A 24,366-nucleotide genomic window follows, 5' to 3' on the forward strand; every position below is an offset into this window, starting at 1 on the left:
AGCAGGAAGTAAACCTGCTGTGCACCAGACTAGCACAATCCCTACGTACCACTTAAGTCCCACTTAATCTGACAAAGTAGGGTTTAAGTGGTATTTAATTAGCAGAGAGGCCTGCTGTAGCCCTTAGGAGCCAAGAGTGAATTTCACCTTTACATGCCAGCTGAACTTGATTGATTTGACACTCATTTGTTGAAATGTTACATATTCATCAGGCTGGACAGAAAACGTATTAGTGCAGAGGGACTGTCCTTGAAGAAGAAAGAACAAATCCAAAATAAAACAGAAAAGAGTAAACTCTGGACTGTTTATGCCTGCAGAAGTCGATAAGGCTATGGCTTGCCTGAACACAGCTGGAAAGGGCTGCCTGCTGCCACCCAGGTCTATGGAAAACTGGCACATGCCTGCCCTCCCCATGGCATGCTGCGGCTCAAGTCATAGCCTGGGCACATTTTCAGAATGTTCTTATAATTTCCTGACCAAAAGAGTATTTCAGTCTGTACTGCTCCTCTGAATGTTGATAGGATCCAAAGCAATAAAATGAACTTGCAGTAAAATGAACTTGCTTTCAAATTCAGAGGTATATTTGCTATTTAGACACAAAACTGCTTCAAAATGATTCACACACATTTAACTAGTATTTTTGTACTACAGTTGCTAAAGGAATCAGAACCAGACTTATCAGCACTATAATATCCTGATTTCACTATAACATCCTGATCAGAATATAATAATATCTGATCTTGATTTCCCTCATTACATTTTTTAAAAAAAGTCATTTTCAACCACAACTTTCCATCCCTGCCTCTCAATGAAAAGTACTTCCTTTTTATGATCTTCTTATAGAGGTGATGGGAGGATGATTTCAGCAGAAGTCACTGATTTGTTTTTGACAGATAGAGCCAGAGTCAAAACACACTTCTTAAATTTTGTGATTAAGATGACACTCTTGTTAATGAAATATTCAAAATCAGCAGAGGATAAACATTTAGAATTGTGAAGATGATACCACTGGCTGATAAAAATTTTCCTCTCCTAGTCTGGAGGCATCTTTTCTTTTGCTTGATTTTCAATTGTGATTCAAGTGAGTGCAGGAGTATTACCAAGATCTGTTGCTAAGTATGAGGAAAACTTAAAATAAAATTTGCTTCTTTTGCCTGCCAACTACAATAATTCTATTAGACTTTCAAATGTGCTTCTGTGACTTCAAGGAATTATGCCCCAAAGCAACTGAATTTTCTATGCATTGAAACTTTTTTGTTACACAAAATGTAACATTCCATGATGTCAACATTATTTTTTTTCTTTTTTTTACTTTTCAAAACCAGAAGGTATTTTATTTAAAATCATACACTAGCACCTCATTAGAGTTGGAGTTTTCAAGTGCAGAGCAGTAAGATGCCAAACTAAAGATTTTGATAGTACAGCTATTTGAAACACAGATGTTGATTTCAATGGTAGCTAAGACTGCTACCTAAGTATTCTAAGTACCTAAGTCTAAGTATTCTTTCTGGACAGAATCACAGTCCTGACTGGGGGCCTCAGTTTATTGTCTGTGGGTATCTGTGGTTATCCATCTGTGGAAACTGTGTATCACACCTACACACTAGACTCTTTGCAGAGAAGGAAAAGCAACATTCACTTAAATAAAGCTGCATTTACTTTTTGCTTTGAGTAGAAAATATACCTTTTTGGCTTATTTCTCCAGCTGTCTTGCCTTCAGGACTTGCTCTTCTACATATTTTAAGAACAGACATAAACACTTCCATCATAAAATGAGGGCAGAAGACCCACTGCTGTTCACTTGCCAAGTTCAGCAGTTGCAGGACACACCTGAGATGAATACCTGCATCTCCACAGAATGTTACCCTCTTATTCTCAACTTTCCATGGATACATATCGAGGCTCACGGAGTGCCATGTCTGTCTGCAGCTGCAGAGTGGTGCCTAAGCCAAGAGGCAGAAGGCACTCGTACTGTAGCTGTACCTGCTGCGATGCGGGGCTAGATGGATTAATCTACCAGACCCAGACACACAAAAAAAGAAAAATTCAAATAGCAAAAGGAGCTTTACTTTTTATTGAAAATGTAAAAATCATGTGAATCATGTACAGTATTTTCTCATAAGGAAAATCTTAGCTGTTTCATAATGTTTCACAAAACTGTAAAACATTTAATTTTTATAAAGACTGTTTCATTAGTCAAAGATAAAACTAAAGTAGCATTACAAAGCTATTTTCTAAATTATCAACAGAGAACTGAGAATGTTTAACAGATTAATCCATACAAGTGGCAGGAGAAAGGACTCTTCCATTTGTAAATCTGCAAAAGGACACACAAAGGTATAGAGGGACATGGGTTTTTTGTTTCAAAACTTTAAAAAATTAAGTGACATGTTAAAACACTACAGATGTGGATTCATAGGATGGTACAAGTTCTAGGACTGCATTTCTCTACACTACCTCAAACAGTGCAACAGTGATTCAGTGTAAATCTCTACAGTGTTTCATTGATTTAATACTTGTGTTCAAGTATGTGTCCATGAGAATGATCAAAATCTCTACTTAGCTATTTTAATTTTCTTGTTTATAATATAAGTTACAGTAGAATATCCCCTTCAGTATGTTTCTAAATCAAATGAACTAATTTCACAATACATTCTGTAATAACCTGTTTAATAATGTTAGCTTGTTCACTTTGACATCTGTTGCAAAAAACACAAGCTCATTCTGACTCCAAATGCCAAAAATATAATAAAATTTAAAAGAACTTTATTTCCATATACAGCAAAACTATTCAGCTAAATTAAAATAAATTCAAGATAGCATGGCTTTTTTTTGCAACAGATGATCTTACTGAAAATAAACATTTAAAATACTAGTTACTATTTTTTAAAAATTCCGATAAATGTATCCAAAAGTGTTCATATAAAAATTAATTATGAAAATGTCAGAAGATAAAACATGTTGGCTGTTTAACCAAAACCATTAAGGATGACTGGCAGGCAAAAATAAATTAATTTGATTAAATTATATGCCATCTGATAATATTTGGTCTGAAAAAGCCTGTGTGGGGGTGTGTGTGTGTGTGTTTATAAATAATAAGATTGCAAAGAGCTGAGAGCCAGCCAGCCTGACAGAGGTCAGCTCTTTTGTTGCATTTTTTGCGCATAAAAGTCCCTGCACGTCTCACAGCATCGTTGATACCACCTCATGTCTTGACAGAGGTTCTTCTCTCTTATCACTCTGCAGTACACAGGCCACTGGTCTCCTAGGCATTTGAATGTCAAAGCAGCTGAAAAAAAAGTGTAACAGCAACAGCAAAATCAAATATACATTACTGTTGCCTTTACTAGTGAAGAATCACATACCAAAAGAGACAAGGACATAAGAAGCGTGTCTGGGGAAGAGAAAGGGTTATAGATGTAGATATTTAACAAAAGAAGGAATTCTCCTTGTCCTCCTATTGCCAATATATTCAACATCAAAAAATTTTAAGGCCAGCTTTATTTACACATCGGATTAAGTTGCATCGAACTTAATTAGTTTAATGTCATGCAACTACTTTCTCATGACTAAGTGGAGCTCATCTTTCTGCCTTGCTTCACTTATGAAAGCCTCCTTACACAGCTTATCACAGAAGGACTGTGTTACTGAAGTTGGAACTCTTCACATTTAGTTACATATATCAAGTACTTGCACACGTAGTACGTAGTACATACATGGAATTAAAATGGGAACTCAGTGAAAAACAGGGCTCAAGAACAAGATATTATCCAAAACACATCACAAACACTGAATAAAGAACTCAATCTCAGATTTGAGTTAATCTCCTCTGCTAAAAGAAGATAAATTTGTAAAAGCTCTGGGGGCACAATCCCCATCAGCTTTCACTAGCCCTACCCCCCAATTCTTTACTCATGATATGAATGGAACTGGAGTCCAAAATTATCAGTATATTGAAGAGAAGCATTGCATTATGTATTTCAGAGATGTTAAGGTTTCTACTGGATTGGATTCTGACTCCATGCTGGATGACACTGACTTGTAGATTACTAGTATCAGTTCTAAATAATCCATGCCATGAGGACAGTGTGGCCAGCAGGGGAGGGAGGTCATTCTTGCCCCTGTACTGGCACTGGTGAGGCCACACCTCGAGCGCTGTGTCCAGCTCTGGGCCCTCAGTTTGGGAAGGACCTTGAGACACTTGAGCATGTCCAGAGGAGGCAACGAGGCTGGTGAGGGGCTGGGAACACAAGGCCTGTGAGGAATGGCTGAGGGAGCTGGGGCTGTTCAGCCTGGAGAAAAGGAGACTCAGGGTGACCTTACCACTCTCTACAACTCCCTGAAAGGTGGCTGTGGTCAGGTGGGGGTTGGTCTCTTTCTCCAGACAGCAGCTGACAGAACAAGAGGACACAGTCTCAAGCTACACCAAGGGAAATATAGGTTGGGTATTAGGAAGAAATTTTGTACAGAAAGAGTGATAAATTACTGGAATGGCCTGCCTGGGGAGGTGGTAGAATGACCATCCCTGGATGTGTTCAAAAAAAGACTGAATATGGCACTTGGTGCCATGGTTTAGTTATGGTGTTTAGGGCATGGGTTGGACTTGATCATCTTGAAGGTCTCTTCCAACCTAGTTTTTCTGTGATTTCGTGTGACAACATAACCCTTTTTCTTTTTCACTTCACATTAAGTCAAATTTTAATTGACACTGTATTTTTTGTGTGACTCCGATTCACTTGACTCTGTGACACAAAGTTGCTTACATAACTTCATCAGAGGAAAATCATCAATGATGGGGAGATAGCATCTAAATTCTGAGAGACCAGCTGAACAAAGAAAGATAAAGTACAAAGGGGAGGAACATTCAAACAGTGAAATAGCAAGGAGAGGACCATAAGCAACAGAACATTGCAACAATGACTACTGTGCAGTAATGTTCGAAGGTTAAAAACCTCAAAGAGAAATACACTTCACTGTCTTAAAAGAAGTATTGCGCACAGTCTGAAATGCCAGTCTTGTTTTCCATGCAGGAGAAATCTACTGGACAGGAGGTTTTATCTTAATAAGGGCTGGAAAATCAGCTGGAGAGGGTGTGCTGTCTTAAAGCAAGCTTTTGAATATTCCCATCATGTTCAAGATGCAGACGAATGATTAGGGGAACTAATGGTAATCATCATCAATGATGCACTAGGAAACAAAAACTACCAGAATTAACAGTTCTGTAGTTATATAATAACATAATTTCCTTAAGAACAGAAGAGACCTAAGTTCTGCCAGGTACAGCAAATCTCTTCATTCAAAGTAATTTTCCTTCATACATCCTAATACATTGGGCATAGATGTAGATTTGAACTAAAGACAAGTGGAAAGAGCTGTTTGTATTTAAGGGGCAAATAAGGGCCTCCTTGATCTCACAAATATCAAGAGATCATAGTTTGCAACATTTTTTAACAGAAAATAAGGTATTTTCTTACTTTAGAAAGATTTGATAAAATTGGGTAAATATATAAATTATATATATATTTAATATATACATATATATATGTATAAAAGCAAATATGTTTAGAGTGTCTCTAATATAAATATATTTTCATAGGGGACATAATATCAGAGTCTCATAGTAAGGTCCTTCCATGGATAACAAAACCCTTCACCATTCTTAGTTACAGTCTCTGATGTACACACTCAAAACCTGAAGAAAGATCAGTCTCTGCGTAGAATTTAAATCTCCTGAATACCTCCTGACTTCTGTTTCTAAACTGGGATCATCGTTAACTGTATGGAGAGAAAGATCTGAAAAGAGATTTGTCATCTTTGACTGCTTACCTAACCTGGGTGATGTTATTGTATTAACATTAATTTTCTCATTGCAGGGATGGAGATGACAGGGTCTGTAGGCTGCAGGCTTTTCTGAAGAAAAGCATTCATTGCCATGCCTTCCCGTGATCTTGTGCATGCACTGGATGACTCGAGACTGCATTCCTTTGCCACAGGTGACAGAGCACTGGAACACACAGGAGACACATTCATTGGAAAGGTATTTTAGCCAGAAATCATGAAATGAAGTGCCAGTCCACGTGAAGTGAGTGGCTGCGTCTTCGGATGTCAGCATTCCAAGATTTCTGAATTGTATTCCATTAGCTAAATGAAAATTAATTTTAAAAGCACATATTAATTAACGGTATTAATTGAAGGACTCACTTCAGCATTCTATTGCTGTCCAAGTTTATTTTATAGAGCCTGTGATGAAACTCAAATACAGCAATGTGCCTGGAGGAAGCAAATATTACTCTCTTGTATCTACATACAAATTTACTCTTATTAGAGGTTAAAGTGATGGTAAAACCATTCACAGAGAGAAGAATTTTTAATAAAGCTAGTTAATTAACCACAACATAAGTGTTCTTTCTGCTGAGCATAGTTTCTGCCTCCTGTCTTTGTATCACATCTTCATGTTTTCACGTGTCTCACAAATAGAACACGCAGAGTGAGACATAATGCCTGGCCTTTAATTAATTTTGACATCTTGTTGCCACAGAGAATGAGGTAAGAAAATAAAACAACTGAGCTCTTTAACAATGGTAAAATTTTAATTCTATCACAGTAACATAACATATTAGAGTAAAAATTTGGACAGGGCTGCACAGATGCTTACAAAACCTATTCCAAACAAACAAAAAAAAAACTAAACCAAAATATGCTTTTGCCTTTTCTGACTTTTTGTGAACAAAATTTCATAGGACATGAATTACTTTTCTGTCCATTTGACTCACATGCTATTGCTTTAACTACAAATCTATTAAAAATTACATATTGGAATTTTATCCTAGCCTTTAATGGTTTCTCAATGGTTTCTCTAATTGTAACTGAAGTACCCAGAAATTTCAAGCTTTACAGAAATTTTCTGTATAGAACATCTTCAAATACTAATCAGTTTCTTGTAATGAATAATGTAAGAGCTCAGGCTACAATCCTGAAAATGTTTTTCTAAATAATTTTAATTTCATAAATATTCAAAATATATTTCCTTTAGAGGCTTCAAAAAGCAGCTGAAAAAAAAAACTGAAAGAAGAAGGTGCTATAATGAAAAATATTTCCCAGCCATCCTGTCTCAAGATGGAGAAGTGTAGTTTTTTTCAAAGGATGAATAAACTTTGACTATATGAAACACTACACAAGTTTTTACCTGTTGATTTGGATCTCTATGTGCGTTTAAGTGACAATTTAAACACTTATCCAGAAGGAGGATTTACATGTGCTTAATGGAAAATAGATATGTACATCAAGAGAAGGGAGAAGCCCGTCTTTTGGACTCATAAGACTCCAACAGAGGTACGAAAGACTAGGATATACACTAGGATGTTTTCACAAGGGACTGAACTTGTAACCACATGAAATCAAACAGTGGCATTTTATAGAGGCAGCAAATGGACTTGATTTTGCTCCTGTTCTCAGTGAGCCAATACAGAACTGTATCTTGCTGAGTTAAACAGTTACAGCCTCCATGAATCAAGGCATGTAAAGACATTAAATTATGAATACACAGTTGTCTATTCAGTATCAACCACAGTTTAACACATGAACAAATACATGGTTTACAGAAGGGAAATCAGTTAGTACTGATTTATTTTCAAAGTATGCTAGCAAACCTAGTATACTGCTGTAAAATTGCATGAGAAAAGTCTCCCAACAGAACTTGAATTCTTCAAGAACAGAACTCCCCTTCTTGAATTCTTTGCCTTTTCTCTGTGCAGCTAAAAATAATCTGAGTTCCTATAACAGCCAACATTATGCACATGGTCAACATGTAAAACCACATATACACACTGGCACAAATTTTATCCCCAACAGCAGATGGAACATAGATTTTAATTTTGCCCAAATTCTGACCACTCCTTAAATTCCTCTCATCATAGTTCCAAAGATATTTATTTTTGGAATATTTTAATCAAATTAAAATTGAGACAATGGAAAAGCAAAATTTAAAAAGGTGTAAAGAAAGACAAAACTAAGACTACAACACAAAGAGAAAACAAATGTGAGAGTAAAAGAAAAATGTAGGTGATATAATGAAGCCAATATGTTGAAGGTCTCTAATAAGGAAAGATAATCTTTAAATGTTATCATGGTGATCTTAATTTAGAGTAATATTACACACAGCATTACATTTTTTTCCTTCAAATATTAGTATGTTTATCAACCAAAGTTAGAGTATGTGTGAATGTGTGTCAGCTGCAGAGGAGGAGGATATGGGCTGGTTGACGTGGTACATAAGATCACCAAAAATAATTTCTCTGCCCTTAGGTCATCCTAGAGTGAGTAGATGCAATCCAGCCACCTGGAATACTGGAGGGGAGAATGGGATTTGAAAAACACTACTCTTTTGCTAACAAAATGGGTTCCAATGGTTTATCTGTTAATTGGCAATGCCAAACAATTCATGTGGGCAGGTGACTTTGTAAAGAGTGCTCTGGCAGCAGCAGATCTTCTCTACATCAAATGAGCTCTGGCTTGAAAGTTTGTTGTGACTGCAACTGACACAACAAGCAACAAACAGACAAATCTCTCAGCTAATCAGTGTTTAAGTCTGAATTTCTATGCATAATCTGGCAAGATTTTGGCATTAAAATCTCAACTGGTGAATTAATATCCTTTAAATAACTGAGCCTGCACTGGCCTTGGTGAGATGTAGTTTTCCATCCCGAGATGCAGAGATCTTGCAAACAGTTAGTCTTGATTGACCTACTTATTAAAATCACAATTTTAGAAACTGACATCAAAGGATGATTAAATGAAATGTTTGAGTTCATATAAGAAACGTGGCAAAGCAAGAAATAGAGAAATTTGTGATCTATGCTCTTTTATTTTCACAGAAATGTACTAAATTTTAACAGTGCATTTATTTTTATTTTTTTAAAAATGGGAACTTATTAAGTCTTGTAAGATGCTAGTGGAATATTGAGAAAAAGCAGGGCTACCCCAGCAATTTGCAATCCAAAACTTTTAAATCCAACCTAGCCAACATGCAAGTAAAGCAAGATTTTTCCAAACACCCCGGGTTTTAAAATCAGTGAGGGATCTGATAAGCATGCTGTGCTCTTCTATGTTCACATGGCAGTAGCAGGAGCAGCGGTGGTGTCTGACTTGGAAATTACGAATTCTATTGACTGGAAGCCAGAAAAAAAGTCTATTTACCATAAAAGCTCATATTAGCTATTAGCTATATTAGCTTATATTTAAAATAGTATGAAATAGGGAAAGCATCAGGCATTTTGCAGTGCACTTGCTAGCCACACAGACAAACCGTGAAGTTTCTGTGTTCATGATGTCCATGTCTTAACTGTGAGTTTGTCTTACAAACACATCAGCCAACTGCTGCTTTAACTGAGAGCAGACACTGAATATTAGAGAATAAAAGTAACTTGTATTTTTCTTCTTTATCCTTAAAAGATACAGACTTGTTCTGACTTCACTAGGAGACAACTCAACTTCTGCAGATCAGTTAGATGCCCCTTCAGAGCAACATCTCTGACCCTCATTTTGACACTCATTTTACTGTATATACATGTGTACATTCAAGCTGAAGCAGACTCTTCCAAAACTGCCTCCCAAACTTGCTTCACCTTTGGATTTCTCCCACTGCAAATATTCAATCTGAGGTAAATACCTTTCACTGCATATGCAGCTGTCACATTTTAGGTAGTGCTTATGGTACGTAGTTGAAGCTGTATAGGTTCTGTATATTTCTGGACTTTAAAGGTTTAAAACTCCAACAAAGTTTTTAATTTCAAAGAAATAAAAAATATTTTCACTTTTACACATTAATCAGTGAATGTAATAAAAAATAAATTTAACTGTCAAAACTGTTTGTATTTTTTGTATGTTTGTGTGTGTATATATATATTTATATATATGATTTGCAGAAAATGCCCACTCCCAACCAATATATAGCATTTTCATTAATTCAGCAGGTTCAGGTTAATTTAAACCCACAGCTTCTATTATTAGTGAATGAAGAATACATTTCTATAGTTCTTCCCACCCACTCTATCTCCCCACATGTCAGTCTAGCACATGCAATACTTTATTTTTGTGGAGGTTAATTACATTTTACTCCTCACTATTCACATGACCTACAATTTGAGGCCATGCAGCTGATTAGCAAAAAATTCCTGTAGGAGAACCGTATTTGTAGGTTTAGACTAAATGTTCTAGTACACAGCCAGAGGAGTTTTTTTTATGTGGCTGTTAATCTGTGCATCTTGGACACAGTCCTAAAGGTACTGTAAAATCATTCAAGCAGCAAGACATGTAAAACATTCTTGTTAAAGATTACAAAAAATCCTGAGTAAAGATAGGTAACAGCTATTTTTCTAAAATTCTTTTTTTCTTTAAAAAAAATCTTACCAGCCTGTTTGAATTTGGTCCAACTTTTGAACTTCTTTTAGATATATTTTCAAGGACAGAAATCTAGGTGTTAAATATAACAATTCTTACACTTGGCATGCACACCCGCTACCCAAGATTCCTTCTTTCTGTTCCCTGCCAAAGATATATATTCTGGAGAGAATACATATTCCCAAGGCCAACAGCTGAGGAAGTTGCTGTAATGTGTTAGCTGCTTCCAGCTGGCCTTCATGAGAAGTAGGAATTCCTAAATTAAGGGAAAAATTGTCACTGGCAGACAGTAACGGTCAAACTGTGTCTTTCTGCCAAGACAACAGGCAATCACTGAAGAGGCTGATACAATCCACAATGAAAAAGCCAATCTGTGACAGTATTAACAGAATTGACTTGGACAATTTATTTTTGAGAATAGGTGGACTGCTCAATAAAAGGTTTTACAAGTCTAAGTAGCATTCAAAGCAGGCTGACGTGCCTCTAAGGAAACTCAGTGATGAGTTTTACTGGAAATTATTAGCAGAGCATTCCTAATCATTTATGTATAGGTTCATCAGTTCCAGCTTTAAGCAGTTTCAACCTTTTCATGAAGTGAGTGTGAAACAAGAATAGCAAGCAATCAGACTTTAGCAGCAGGATTCATATTTGCTAACACGCTTGCAAAATCTTCTGCTTTGTCTTTTACGAAGCCTGCATTTAAAGGCAGGTAGTAGATAATGTGGTGCATTTTTTTTTTCAGCAAAGGCTTCATACTAAATTTGGCAATATTCCTAAAGATTACCTAAATCAAGCAAATAATCTGAAGTTTATTTAAACCTTTTAAACCTTTTTTTTTTTTTTTGTTACAAAGGCATTTCTGAATAGTGTAGCAAAAAGAGGGATTGACGGATACAAGCGTAAGATGGAGTCTGAGTTCTCACATGCATCATTTCCAGGAAAGTCGTTCTGCCTCTCATTTCTGACACACCCAACACCTCAGTATGCCAAATTTAAAATTCAGAACTTGTGCTAAGTTTAGCTAAAATGTATCTGCTGTTGGTCTCTTCTAAGTTTAGCAAGTTTGAGTCGTGCCTATTTATTTTATAGCCTTCTTTTTCTCCTTCTTCTGCCCGCTGCCCCTCCATTTTTTTCTTTATAGCTCTTCTTTCTAGGGTAAGAAGATATAAGATTCAAAAACAGATAAGATTTTAAATTAAGAGAGACAGAACTCCAGTGCCCTTGATAAACCTAGAGATAGGGTTCCCATGGAGGAAATCCTCATCACCTCATCTCAAGAATTTGAACCTTTCTTTTCTCTCTTTTTTTTTTTTTTCTTTTTTTTTTTTTCCCTGAATCCTTTTTAAGGCCCCATGCAGAACAATCTGGTTGCTTGGCAGAGGAGGCAAAACTGCCTTTGGTATCAAGACAAGAAGCAACAGAAAGTTCAGGAGCTGATTACAAAAAGAAATTTATTTTATCTAGGTCAGTATATATGTATCTTTTCTTCATTGCCTATCAATAGTGGGGTTGGATAGGCTCAAATCTGAATGGGCTCTCCGGACTCAGCTTGGAAGTGGAAAATTCTCTGTCTCCATGTGAAACCCAGGTTCCATTGCCCAATTTCTTTCTTGGGTGAATTAATGAAACACAATCACCCATTTAACAGTTTAAAAACTGGGATTATTCCAATGACACAAATTTGTTCTATTAGAGACAACCTGGAGTCAAAATCCATAAAAAACCTGAGACTCAATTACCGCCTATCATTTCTCCCTGGTGTCAGAGAAGGTATCAGCATTTTTCTCTCATCATTAATATATCAATCTCTCATCATTATTATATCAAAGCATGGACAAATCCTGTAATACTGTAACAGATCTAGAAAGCCAAGTTCCTCTATGTGCTCCAGATGTACGTACTCACCATTTTAAATTTTGTAGTTATACTTTCTATAAACCTATATATAATAAAAACATATACAAGTTTAAAGGCAATTTACGTATACCTGAAATAGTTATTTATTCTTATTTAGGACTTTAGACACACTGCTAAATAGTATTTCACATCATAATACTGGTACATTTTACAAATTTCAGCCTTGTTTGTGCACCTCAGCCTGGGCACTTGCTGCAGGGATCCTCTGTTAGCAAGGAAGCAGAAATAAATTTTAGCTGTGGATTTGTGGTTGTCCCAGATGCCTGCCTGTGCTGACTCACACATGGATATATTACTGCCACTAGTGCTTAGCAATGAGCAAGACATTATTACATTTCAAACTTTGATATCTGAGATATCATTGCCTGGTATTTTGGCAGAAGATGACCGTCCATTCATTAGACTATCACACATCCAAACAAGAATCTGGAAACAGTTAGATTTCATTACATAATTATCTTTATCTTTCTGATTAAATTAGTTGAGTATGCTATTCTGGAATGATGAAAACAAATTCTTTAAATTAACTTAAAATATTAACCTTTGACTATATAATTATATTACCATACATGACAATGCTAGCCTGATGCTCAGTTGAAAACCTTGCACCGAAAAGCATTAGAACAGCACAAAGAAGTAATTAAAGGATTACAGTATTTCTAATGAAAAGACATGTCACAAAACCCACTAAGGACACAAAGGAAATTTCAAATCAGGGAAATGAAACCTACAAGAAAATCCTTTCTTTTAAAAATTTCTATTTTATCTATTTACTTTTCAGAAATCAAAGAAACATATGTCAAAAAGCTCTTCTGTTCGACATAGAATTAAGCACTGTCCTTTAAATATCATCACACTACGCACCACTTTAAAGTTTTTCCAGTAGGTTGAATAAACGAAAGAGTTCTTTTCTGATAATGACTTTACTTCCAATCACTCTATCTACCATATTTTAAATAATGAAGATCTGAAATAGCAGATCTATGGCTGTGAAAGGTATTAAAAAACCAAAACACAAAAAAACCCTATGAGATTACAAGGAAACTGAACTCCTAGGACTCTTATTTAACTGAAATACAAGAACAAAATCATAGAATCAGTTAAACTGGAAAAGGTCTTTAAGATCATTGAGGCAAACCATTAACTCAGCACTGCCAAGTTCACTACTAAACCATGTCCCTAAGTAATGCAACTACATGGCAACTCCACAATTTGCCTGGGCAGTCTGTTCTAATGCTTGATAACCCTTTTGCTGAGGAACTTTTCCCTAATATCCAATGAGCCTCTGCTGGCTCATCTTGAGGCCATTTCTTCTCATTCCCTCACTTGTTACCTGGGAGAGGCGACCAAATTCACCTCACTACAAACGCAGAGGGAGTTGCAGAGGGAGAAAAGGTCTACCCTGTGCCCCCTTTCCTCCAAGCTAAACAGCCCCAGCTCCCTCAGCCACCCTTCACAGGACTTGTACTCCAGACCCTTCACCTCTGTTGCCCTTCTCTAGACATACTCCAACACTTCAATATCTTTCTTACAGTGAAGGGCTCAAACCTCAACAGCCTCACCACTGCCAAGTACAGAGGGACAATCACTGCCCTGGCCCTGCTGGCCACACTATTGCTGCCACAGGCCAGGATGCCATCGGCCTTCTTGGCCACCTGGGCACGGCTCGCTCATGTTTAGTCACTGCTGACCAGCACCCCCAGGTCCTCAGGTCCTTTTCAGCCAGACTGCTTTCCAGCCTCTCTGCCCGTGCCTGGAGCAGTGCCTGGGGTTCTTGTGATCCAAGTAAATGATCCACCACTTGGCCTTGTGGAAGCTCTTACCACTGGCCTCAGCCCACAAATTCAGCATGTCCTGATCCCCCAGCTTTTCTACCTTCAGCAAGTCAACATTCCTATGCAAACTGGTGCTGTGTGTGAACTTACTGAGGGTACACTTGATCCCCCTGCCCAAATCACCAATAAAGATGTCACACAGGACTGGCCCAACATTAAGCCCCAGGGAGCACCTCTTAGTGGCCAATTGCCAACTGGGTGTAACTGCATTCACCACTCCTCTCTGGGTCCAGCCATACAGATAGTTGTTAACTCAGCAAGGAGAGCACCTGTCTGAGCGATGGACTGCCAGCTTTTCCAGGAGAATGCTGTGGGAGACAATGTCAAAGGCTTAGGCACAGGTAAACAACATCCACAGCTTCTTCATCATCCACTAGGTGGATGACCCTGTCTTAGAAGGAGATCAGGTTAGTCAAGGACTGCCTTTCATAAACTATATGCTGACTGGGCCTGATCAGGCAGGTTCAGCACATGCCATATGATGTCGCTCAGGATGACCAGCTCCTGACCTTCCCTAGCCCTGAGGTCAAGCTGACAGGCCTGTAGTTCCCTGGATCCTTCTTCCAGCTTCCTCACTATACTCATGTGGATCCCATCCACCTTCACAGAGCTGTCTGTTTCTAAGTGATAGACAAGGACCATTTTTCCTTTCCATTATGAGGGTTTGATTTTATTTCCCATTCCTGTCTTTCAGCTCAGGGGGCTGGGCACCTGCAGAACAACTGCTCTTCATACTAAAGATTGAGGTAAAGAACATACAAAGTACCTCAGCTTTTTATTCATCCTTTGTCACTATGTTTTCTTTTGCATCCAATAAGGGATGGAGATTCTCCTTAGCCCTCCTTTTCTGTTGGACATGATGCATTTTTTGTTGTCTTTTATGGCAGTAGGATGATTAAATTCTAGCTGGGCCTTGGCCCTTCTAATTTTCTTTCTGCATAACCTCACAACATCCTTGTAGAGCTCCCAAATTATCTGCCCCTTCTTCAAAAGGCCATAAACCCTTTTTTTCCACCCAAGTTACAACCAAAGCGCTCTGTTCAAGCAAGGGAGTCAGCTCATCTTTCAGCACGAGGGGACAGGCAACTCTTGCACCTATAAGATTTCTTTCTTGAAGAATGACTAGCCTTCCTGGACTTGTTTGTCATTCAGGACTGCGTCTCAAAGGATTCAGTCAATCAGTCTTCTAAACAGGCCAAAGTCTGTCCTCTGGAAGTACAATGTGGCAGTTCTGTTGCCCCCTCTCCTTACTGCTTTGAAAACTGAAAACACTCTTGTTTCATGGTTGCTGTGCTCAAGACAGCCCTTGAAACAATTATTTCAAAAGAATTTTTCAAGATTCAGTTATCTCTTACATTTTTAAAGTATTTTCATCTTTTGCCTTATTATAAACTATCAGAAAACAGCAAAAAAGTGACAACCCCATAGAGTCAAACAAAATAATGGAAACCAAACAATAAATATTTTGAAATAAAACAAGAATTTCATAGAATAACAAGTTTATCACAAGAATAAATACAAGACACAGTATGTTATTTAGCTGCATGAAATACAGGATAACAGCAACATGAAATAATAAAAAAATCCAACAAAGATAAGCTAGATCCCACAAGAAAAAATGGATTACATAAATTTTAACAGAACCCAAGTGAATCAGCTGTAAGAGTTATGCCTTTGCAGATGACAGAGTCAGAGATACTGAGGAAAAAATTAGAAAGAGAGAGGTGGCCTTAGATATGGAGATACACCAGGCAAAAGAATGCCTAATTCACCAAGTCTGAGCACCAGACCATTTATTTATCTGCTGAAAATACACATCAGCCTTCCAGAAGATCCACTGTTCAAAGATTCCAGTGTCCTTAAAAAAAACCTGGCTGGCATTTCTAGGAGAAGTCATAGAATATAAAGGACTTCTCTTCAGCTTTTCCCAAGAACGGCTTCCTTCAATCTTGCTATATGCATATGTACGCATATGTAAATCCCCTGCAGCAGTAATGTATGGCCTAGCACTGTAAAACTCAAAAGCAAAAAAGTCTGGAAATTTGTACCTGTTTGGGTATAGACTGCACTACAATGACTTGGAAGACATTAGCAGTAAATAAGGTGATGAAAAGCTGCGAATGCTATTCTCCCTAACTTCCGCATTTGAGGAATATTATATGTGGTGCATGACACAGATTTTCTCCTTCACCTGGCCTTCGAAGGGATCACTACACCCAGTCAATCATACTTATCAATTTCAAAGAGTGCCAACTTCTGGTACAAGAGAGACCAGCTCCACTGTTTTGCTGATAGCAAAGGTTTCAGTCTGTTGGTAGAACCATAGAATATTTGGCAGGAATCAGCATGCAGAAAATTTATAGAGCTGCCTAAAGATTTGAAGTCAATGGCCGCATACTAATAGCAACAATATTTCATTCTGAAATACTGCTGGGCATAAGTAAACAAGAACAAAACTTATTTATAATGTTATCAATCATCCATTTTAGGAGAATTTTATCATTTTACTTCTGCTATCAGGGAGTAAAACCCTAGCTTTTTCAGGGATATTTCAGATCTCATTTATTTTTGGATTTCCTACACTTCCTCTAACTGTTCATGTTTAAGAAGGTGATTCAGAAGTCAATCTTTTCACTACAGATTTGTGTCTCTACAGAAGACATCTCAACCTGCTTCCCTGGAAACCACTTTTTAAAATCTTCAGAGTCTAAAACAATTTGTTCAGTTGCTGAATGCATCAGTGTTACCCCTTTCTTTCTCTGTCCGGCAGTGAAAGAGACACAAGAGTGTCTCCCCAACAGTGGCTGTGCAAGTGAATCTCCTTCTTTCCCACACTGCTCCTTCAGGTGAGCACATTGTACATTGTGTGGCAATTCTGTGGTTGTACAGACACATTTAAACACGGGTCTGCATTTGCCTACACTACACGCTGCCATCTTCCAGGCATCCTCTTCTAGCTATGAGGGTTGGTTTTCTGCACATGCACCCTTCTTTCTGCACAATACCATCTTCTGTAACCCATGCTGAGGTCACAAACTAGCTTACCCTTGATGGAAACATAAAAGGAAATGTATAGTGGTGGTAACTTCTGCTTAAGACCCTCTCCTAGGACACATAAGGAAAAAAAAGGTATGTATTATGAGGTGGATTTAAATTTCTTTCTTTCTTTCTTTTTCTTTTCATTATTTATTTGATTATATAGTTCTCCCACTACCATGTCACTTGTCAAGTAAGGCAGAAAGCATCTTTCAGCAGGAGCTGTCCTCTTATTTTGTTCTTGTTCATTTGTGCTTTGTTTTCCTCTGAGCCTAGGAAGGTTCAGTCCTGATGGGAACTATTAAGATGTACCAAAACTTAATTGTTTTCTAATATAACCACACTTACAGATACTGCAACTTGAGAGATAACACTTGTAATTACATTTTGATTCCCCCAAACTTCTTACACTAAAGATGCTTGAAGCAGAAAACCAACAAAGATATCTTAGTAGATCTAAGTGTGAAACAGATACTAGAATTTCCCACTTACGAGTGATTTTCTCTGTGTGCAAAACAGGTGATATCTACTTTTAAAATCCTTTCCAGTCTTAGTGGTTTCTTCTGTTATGAAAGGTGGTCTCATTCTGTTTTTCAGGAAACTGACATGACATTATATTTATTCCAGCCAAAATTCTGCAGTATATTGATCTAAAAAACCCTTTATATGAAACAAAATATGTTAATATTGTTAATATTATAGGACTGGTTAGAAACGCATAAAATCTCCCAATGCCATTTCCTTACATTGACATCTTCCACATTATTTGATAATGCTTCATTTCTGAAACAAAGACATGCATCATTTGCTGCAAATTAACTATATTTAAGTCAATATGAAAGTTATTTACTTGATTACATAATTAATTTAACTTCTATTATTTCACATTGCATAATTGCTTTGTCCATATATCTACTGATAGTGCAATATTACACTACTGCTACTGATAGAGTAATTTTGACTCGTGGCCAGCACTATTCCATTCCAAGTATCTAAAAGAGATTAATAATTTTGGATGGGGATCTGAGGAAAAAAACCAAGATGAATTCCCTTGTCAGTAAAATCATAACATTAATATCATCCTTTTTTTTAATTGGAGGAGATCAGTTGAGTTTGTTTGCTGTGGAAATTTAGAGTCTGTTTAAATTCTGTGTTAAGCACACAAAATAAAGGCTGCACATCCTGTGCTCTTGAATAGTTAGTAAAAAAAGTTTGTGGGCATTTACCTCTCTCCATTTACATGTGTTGTTTGACTGGGGAAGAAGGCAAACAATCCTTATCACTGACATCAGCATTCTGTACCCCTCAGGAGATCTCTCTGTGAATCGGCCTCCCTAACAGCTGGAGACTTGACTTCTTCTGACTACACACACACACATACACACACACTTTCTAGGGAGCACTGAAATACTCTCTGAACTAAATAATTTGGAATAGGATGTGAATTCTGGGATTCATTGTTGTAAAAACTAAGAAGTTGGCTCAAATTCCCTTCCAGACTCAATAGAAAAATAGTAGGAGATTAACCTTTGCTTCATGTTTTTGCTTCTTCAGGCTATAGACAAAGGGAACTGCATGCCAACCGTTGGGACCACTATCTCAGATGTCATATTTGACTCCTCAGCATCTCTGGTCTAACACATAGATACTATTTAGAAATTTTGCTGCTGTTCCATCTTTAGTTTCTACAGAATGCATCCTTTTGCCAATCTTTTTTACAACTTATGCCACATTATCTTCTCTGATCTCCTATAGACATATACTGTATATCTCTTCATCTTACAAACTGCTGTTTCTAAATTCTAGTTTGTTGTCCAGACCTTTGTTCCTATGTTTCCTTGCTGAATGATATACTATTATATCAAAGTTTTAAATTACCATTTTCAATATCCCCTTTCCAAATTATTCTTTGTTCCAAAATTCATTCTGGTTCTCATGCTTCATTTATTCTGACAATGGTCTGAAAAGTGTGATAGTAGCAGACAAAAATATTCACATTTTCCTACACAAAGTACTGTAGACATGCCCTTTGAGCACCCTATGTTGCTGAAATTTAAGTGGTTTTTGGAGAATTACTTCTACAATGATGTGTTCTTTTGTATGGTTTGCAGATGTGTAAACATGCTGTTCACATGAATTTAATTTCACCTCTCCTCAGCCTAATTGTTTATACTTAGCTGATGAATGCCTCTGAGCATGATCCTGTCCTTGTATGGCTTTGAAATGGGTAGCCAGTGGGCAGCTTAGCAAGGGACACTGTTGCTAACAACACCTTGCCCTAGCTGGTGCTAGAAATAGCTATGAACTCTAAGCATTCCTCATTTGAAGGTAACTCGCACATTGTTAGGTAGGATATGCCATGGATGGCATATGCTGGGAAAATACAGTGTCATTGGCAATGCTGCTAGGTGCTGGCTCCAGAAGTTCAGTTTGAGCTTTTATTCTTTCCTTTCTCATCATACCTATATTCCTCACAAAGGTGGCACAGAGCCTAAGTGATGTTATGAACAGCAAGTTTTAGCATATTGACCCACTCTACTAAATTAAACACCATTACAGAGTTAAAGATTGCACACAGGCTGGGTTGTACAGACTTCCTTTAGACTGAGTTTTAGAAGGACTACTATCTCCATAATTGATGTATTGGAACTTGGAATTTTGGTCAAATTTTATTTGATCTTGGTATTGTTAAAACATAGAGGTGAAAAACTATTTGATCTTTACGTGACTATACCAATAAAACAAACTAACTGTGTTACAGCGTTCCATAATTATTAATCATGTTATCTTCTCAGTAATAGTGCAATTTAAGCTTAATTAAAAATTCTGTCTTAGGAGTTCAAAGGAAGCAGCAAAGCAAGTAAAGATATTAGGCCTCTTGTTTCAATGTGTGAGAAGCATCATCTAAATTTTTCAAGCCAAGTCTTGGCATTAGCTAGAGGGAACTTGGCTCTGCTCAAAGGAACAGACTTCTGTCAATGTCAAGAACAATCCTAGAGTAAAAACTGAACACAGAAGGCTGCATTGAACCACTGGATAAGAAACAAACAGAGCAAAGATTAACATTTACCCAAGCTTTTCATTTGTTCTCACCATTGCAGACATATCAACATGTAGGCCATGACTTCATGTTGCTATGTAGTCCTTCAATGGAACAGAAGATTTACAGAGAAAAGAAATTCACATCCAAATATATTTAAAATTGAACTTGTGTCCCTGTAGAGAAATCAAGATATCTATTTTTTAGTATAAATCTTGGAAAATCTCTGCTGCACAAGTCATAGTCAGACTGTATGTTAACTGTTCAAAAGATTTTGCCAATTCCATAATTCCTTATGTCCTAATTTTAAAGTTCAAAGTGCAGTTTGGGTGAGAGTATTACAGCTTTGACTCAAAAAGGAGAGCAGGAAATACAAAATTGCCAGTAAATTTTAAACAAGAAGATATAAGTTTTTGTACACTCATCTGTGACAAGGTTGTTTGTGAAAGGTGCAGAGAGGATAAAGTTCTTCACTCCAGAGGGCACTGGAAACACAGTGTATCTGTCTCAGCATACCCACATAGCCTCAGCAGCCCCAATTTGAATGGTTGCTTCAATTAAGAAAGCAGATGGTCATTTCTCCATGGTTTACTTCCTACTCGTGCTAGTGCTAAATGAGGCAGGTTTTCACTGTGGTTATGTAGTAGAGAAATGGAAATACTAAATATTATTGCCAAACATATCTTCTTGTAAAAGTAATATTGCTACTGAAAGTTAGTTGCTTCTGTTGTTTAAAAAAAATAATGGCTATACTATGTGCTTTTGAAGTAGCTAGTTACTCACAGAGTACTTGAAGCTAATTCTTGGAAGGCTGGCTAGCCATACACTGCTGGCTTTAGTCCTTGTTTCCAGCTCCTACATCACATGAAAGACAACTAAAAATACATTAAATACTTCTCCATACAAGCAAGTTTAAAAAATGCTGCAATAATGTTAGGTGCTGAAAGTAAAAGTGTGTGCAAAGTTATGAAGAGAAACAAAGGAAATAAAAAAAGATTACAATTTTTCTGCTGAAGTGTGGTCTGTGATACAGCAAGAGAAAACCTTGACAAGGTTCAATTTCAGAATTTCAGCATGTTTTGGGTTTTACAAAACTGTATCAGATACTGAAGGCTAATCACAGATCTAACTAATATTGTTTGTTACTGATTGACCAATGCGTATCCACCTCTCAGAACACATATGCCAAGGAAATAATGTAATGACAGTTATGCTGAGTGTCCATAATAATAAAAAAATAATAAAAGAAAAACAGTAATAGATGCTTCCCACATGCTAAATGGTTTATGTGGAAATTTAATAAGCTAAAGGTGCTAGTATATAAGACTGGAGAGTGTACTTTACTGGAATCACAAATAAAATGTGCAAACACAAATTAACAAAATATGTGAATGGTAAGGTTGGAGCTGGCTGCAGTTTCTGAAGCTGTTTGCCTGCCTGACACAATAAGATAATACAAATTTGCATTATACTCTAGATTTATGTCACATTTACTTTATATTCCTGATTTTTATTTATACTGTAGGCTCACTGCGACTACCAGTTTAGGTTTTTTTTGTTTATAGCCTTATTGTTCCCTCAGCTGGGACATCTGTACACTTTTGATAAGAGTAATTCTTATTAAGAACTCAACTTGCAAAATGTGTGATGCTGGGAGGTAATAGTATCAAGGATTACTCACCTTAGACCAGTCTCCCATTCTCCAGACATAGCATTTGGAATAGTCCTCACAGTCCTCTGCTTCTTTAGGTCTTGTGGACAAAACACATTTCTTGCGTGGATTGGTGCACCTCACAGTCCGATGCCGTACTCCCTTACCACACTTCACAGAGCACTGTTGGAAAAAATGGTTTTCCAGATTTCTACAAAGTTCACTTACCCCATTTCATCCCCTTCTATATGACTTCTGCCAGGTCAGCATAAATATTTCACAGCTTCAGTGATCTCCTAACTTCCAACCTTCAATAGCATCAATACTAGATTTATTAAAAAAGAAAAACTGCACAAAAATTCTTTAGGGGACAAAATGATAATTGATTCATTTCTACCTAAAATTAGAGAAAAAATTACTTGCTTAAGGACAAAATAGTATTTGGAATAAGAAATGATCCAAGAAGTCATGATTAAATGAATGCAAAATTTTACACTAAAAATACAAGGCAATCTTTCTTCTTCCAATAAAATGAAATACAATGAAAGAAAATCAAAATAACATTCATATGAATAAGATATGAAGCAATTTACATCTTGCTAACAGCGATATCTACTAACAGAGATATCTACTAACAGAGGAAAGCTCTGTTAGTGTCCAACAGCCTTTTTTGGGAGGAGGAAAAAAATGCAGAATGGAAAAGTAAATATTCCAAAACGATGAAAGAATCCAGACTGAACATGAAAATTCAAAGTCACTATATAGTCAGCATGTGAAAGCTCTTTTCAAGTTGCTTAGAAGGTCCTAATCTATGGGGTTTTTTCACCATTCCCCCTTACATAGCCAAAAATGATGCCATTTCCTTCTCAAAACATTATCACTGCTTTTGATCATCCCACTGCTTGCAGTTCAAAACTCTCCTGTGCCAAGGTGATTATAACCACAGGAAGCAGTAATGGCTAGCTTCCTACATAATGGTGATAGTAGGAATGGCCACGGGAAATACCTCGCTCTTCAAAAAGTATTTATTGCTTCCAACAAAAACATGCTCTCTCATTTCTCATCTCTCAAGTAACACAAACTGACTGAACAATCTGTGATTCTGATTTCTTTTACTCATCTCTGTAAATGGATGCCTTTCTTCTCACAACCAGCTCTTGCGTCATAACACTGTGTACCTCACCAGAAACTGGTGTTACTTATATCTCCTGTCTCTACCTTAGCATGTGCTTTCCATCTTTGAAAACATTCCCTATTTGTTAGCTCTTTCTTGCTTGGGGATCAAGGAGTTCTGCTGAGTAGAGCAATTGAAAGAAGGGACTGCACCCACATTCAGAAGCTGCTATTCCTATTTTGATCACAGAGGTATTCATCGCACAGCTTCTAGTCTGGGAGGCAATCAGAATTGCCTTTACTCTTTCAATGAAAGGAGAAGTTCCAAATAACCCTTTCATCTTGTCCAGATGGCAGTGAGAACAATACTCTTCTTCCTCCAGTTAATTTTAGAAGAAATCAAAGATGAAGAAAGCCAAATAGACAAGCACATTTAAAGACCTTGAATTAATAAAGCTTTTTGAACAATGATTATATTTTACAGCAATACTTCAGGATGCAGCATATGTGAAATTGTGTTATTTACAAGCTCATTTGTCTATTGCTGTTGGTTTGGAAAAAGAGCAGAAAAGAAAGGAAGGCAAGAAGATGTCCTTTTTTTGCCAAAGGCTCTCCTCAAAGCCTCTCTGAAGCAGAATAGCATCACTCATCTGCTGATCAACATCCCTTGGTACAAAAGTACATCCCAGATGTTTCCACTCTGAACCCAAGGTCTTGTAGCTGATAAGTGGTGCCTTAATTCTATTTCCCCCAAGTTACCCACTACTGCACACAGGACATACTTGATTATATGTGCTTGAGAACTGGCCAGAAGAGATCTGCACAACATTAACTAGGTAAGATGCAGTAGCTCTACACAGCTGGTTTTCCTAGCCCCTGAACCCTTTGCCAAAACACTGCACAAGGACCATGAAAATCATTAGGCTGAGCTGTGCCACTTGATGCTGAACAAAACCTTGTTTCCAAAAAATACCAAAGCACAAATAACAACTGTGGAGTATTTGGAGAATATGGAGTATAAATAAATGCATCACCTCAGACCAGACTCCTGCCTCCCACACTGTCATGCAGTCCTGGCCTTCACAGCGCTGTGCAGAAGCAGGCTTTGGCCCCAGACAATCCCTCTCCCTAGCTCTGATCAGGGTCCCATTTCTGAGCTGCTGTGTGCAAGCTACGTGTCTGTTCTGGGTTCCTTTTCCACATGTCCTTGAACATGGTGTCCATTCTGTCATCATCCATCTGCAAAAAAACACAGGCAATGTACTAATACAAAATCAGGAGGGAAAAAATGCCTTCACATCTTATTCACTTAGAATAAGTGTATACACCCAAGACACACTTGCATCTTTTCAGCCTCCTTTTACTGTCATTTTGCT

General features: G+C 37.3%; 1 protein-coding gene across 1 annotated transcript in view; it reads right to left on the reverse strand.

Moving 5' to 3' along the window:
- Nucleotides 1-2,068: 2,068 nt before the first annotated feature.
- Nucleotides 2,069-24,366, reverse strand: part of ADAMTS19 (ADAM metallopeptidase with thrombospondin type 1 motif 19) — a 130,340-nt gene continuing 108,042 nt past the window's right edge. Inside the window, exons 20-23 of the mRNA XM_063180612.1 lie at nt 24,025-24,229; nt 21,908-22,060; nt 5,827-6,004; nt 2,069-3,289 (exon numbers count right to left, since the gene is read on the reverse strand). Of these exons, the coding sequence (XP_063036682.1) occupies nt 3,138-3,289; nt 5,827-6,004; nt 21,908-22,060; nt 24,025-24,229 (688 nt within the window). The 3' untranslated portion in view covers nt 2,069-3,137. The remainder of the gene's footprint in view (nt 3,290-5,826; nt 6,005-21,907; nt 22,061-24,024; nt 24,230-24,366) is intronic.

This window comes from Melospiza melodia, chromosome Z (assembly GCF_035770615.1).
Source record: "Melospiza melodia melodia isolate bMelMel2 chromosome Z, bMelMel2.pri, whole genome shotgun sequence".
NCBI classification, from domain to species: domain Eukaryota; kingdom Metazoa; phylum Chordata; class Aves; order Passeriformes; family Passerellidae; genus Melospiza; species Melospiza melodia.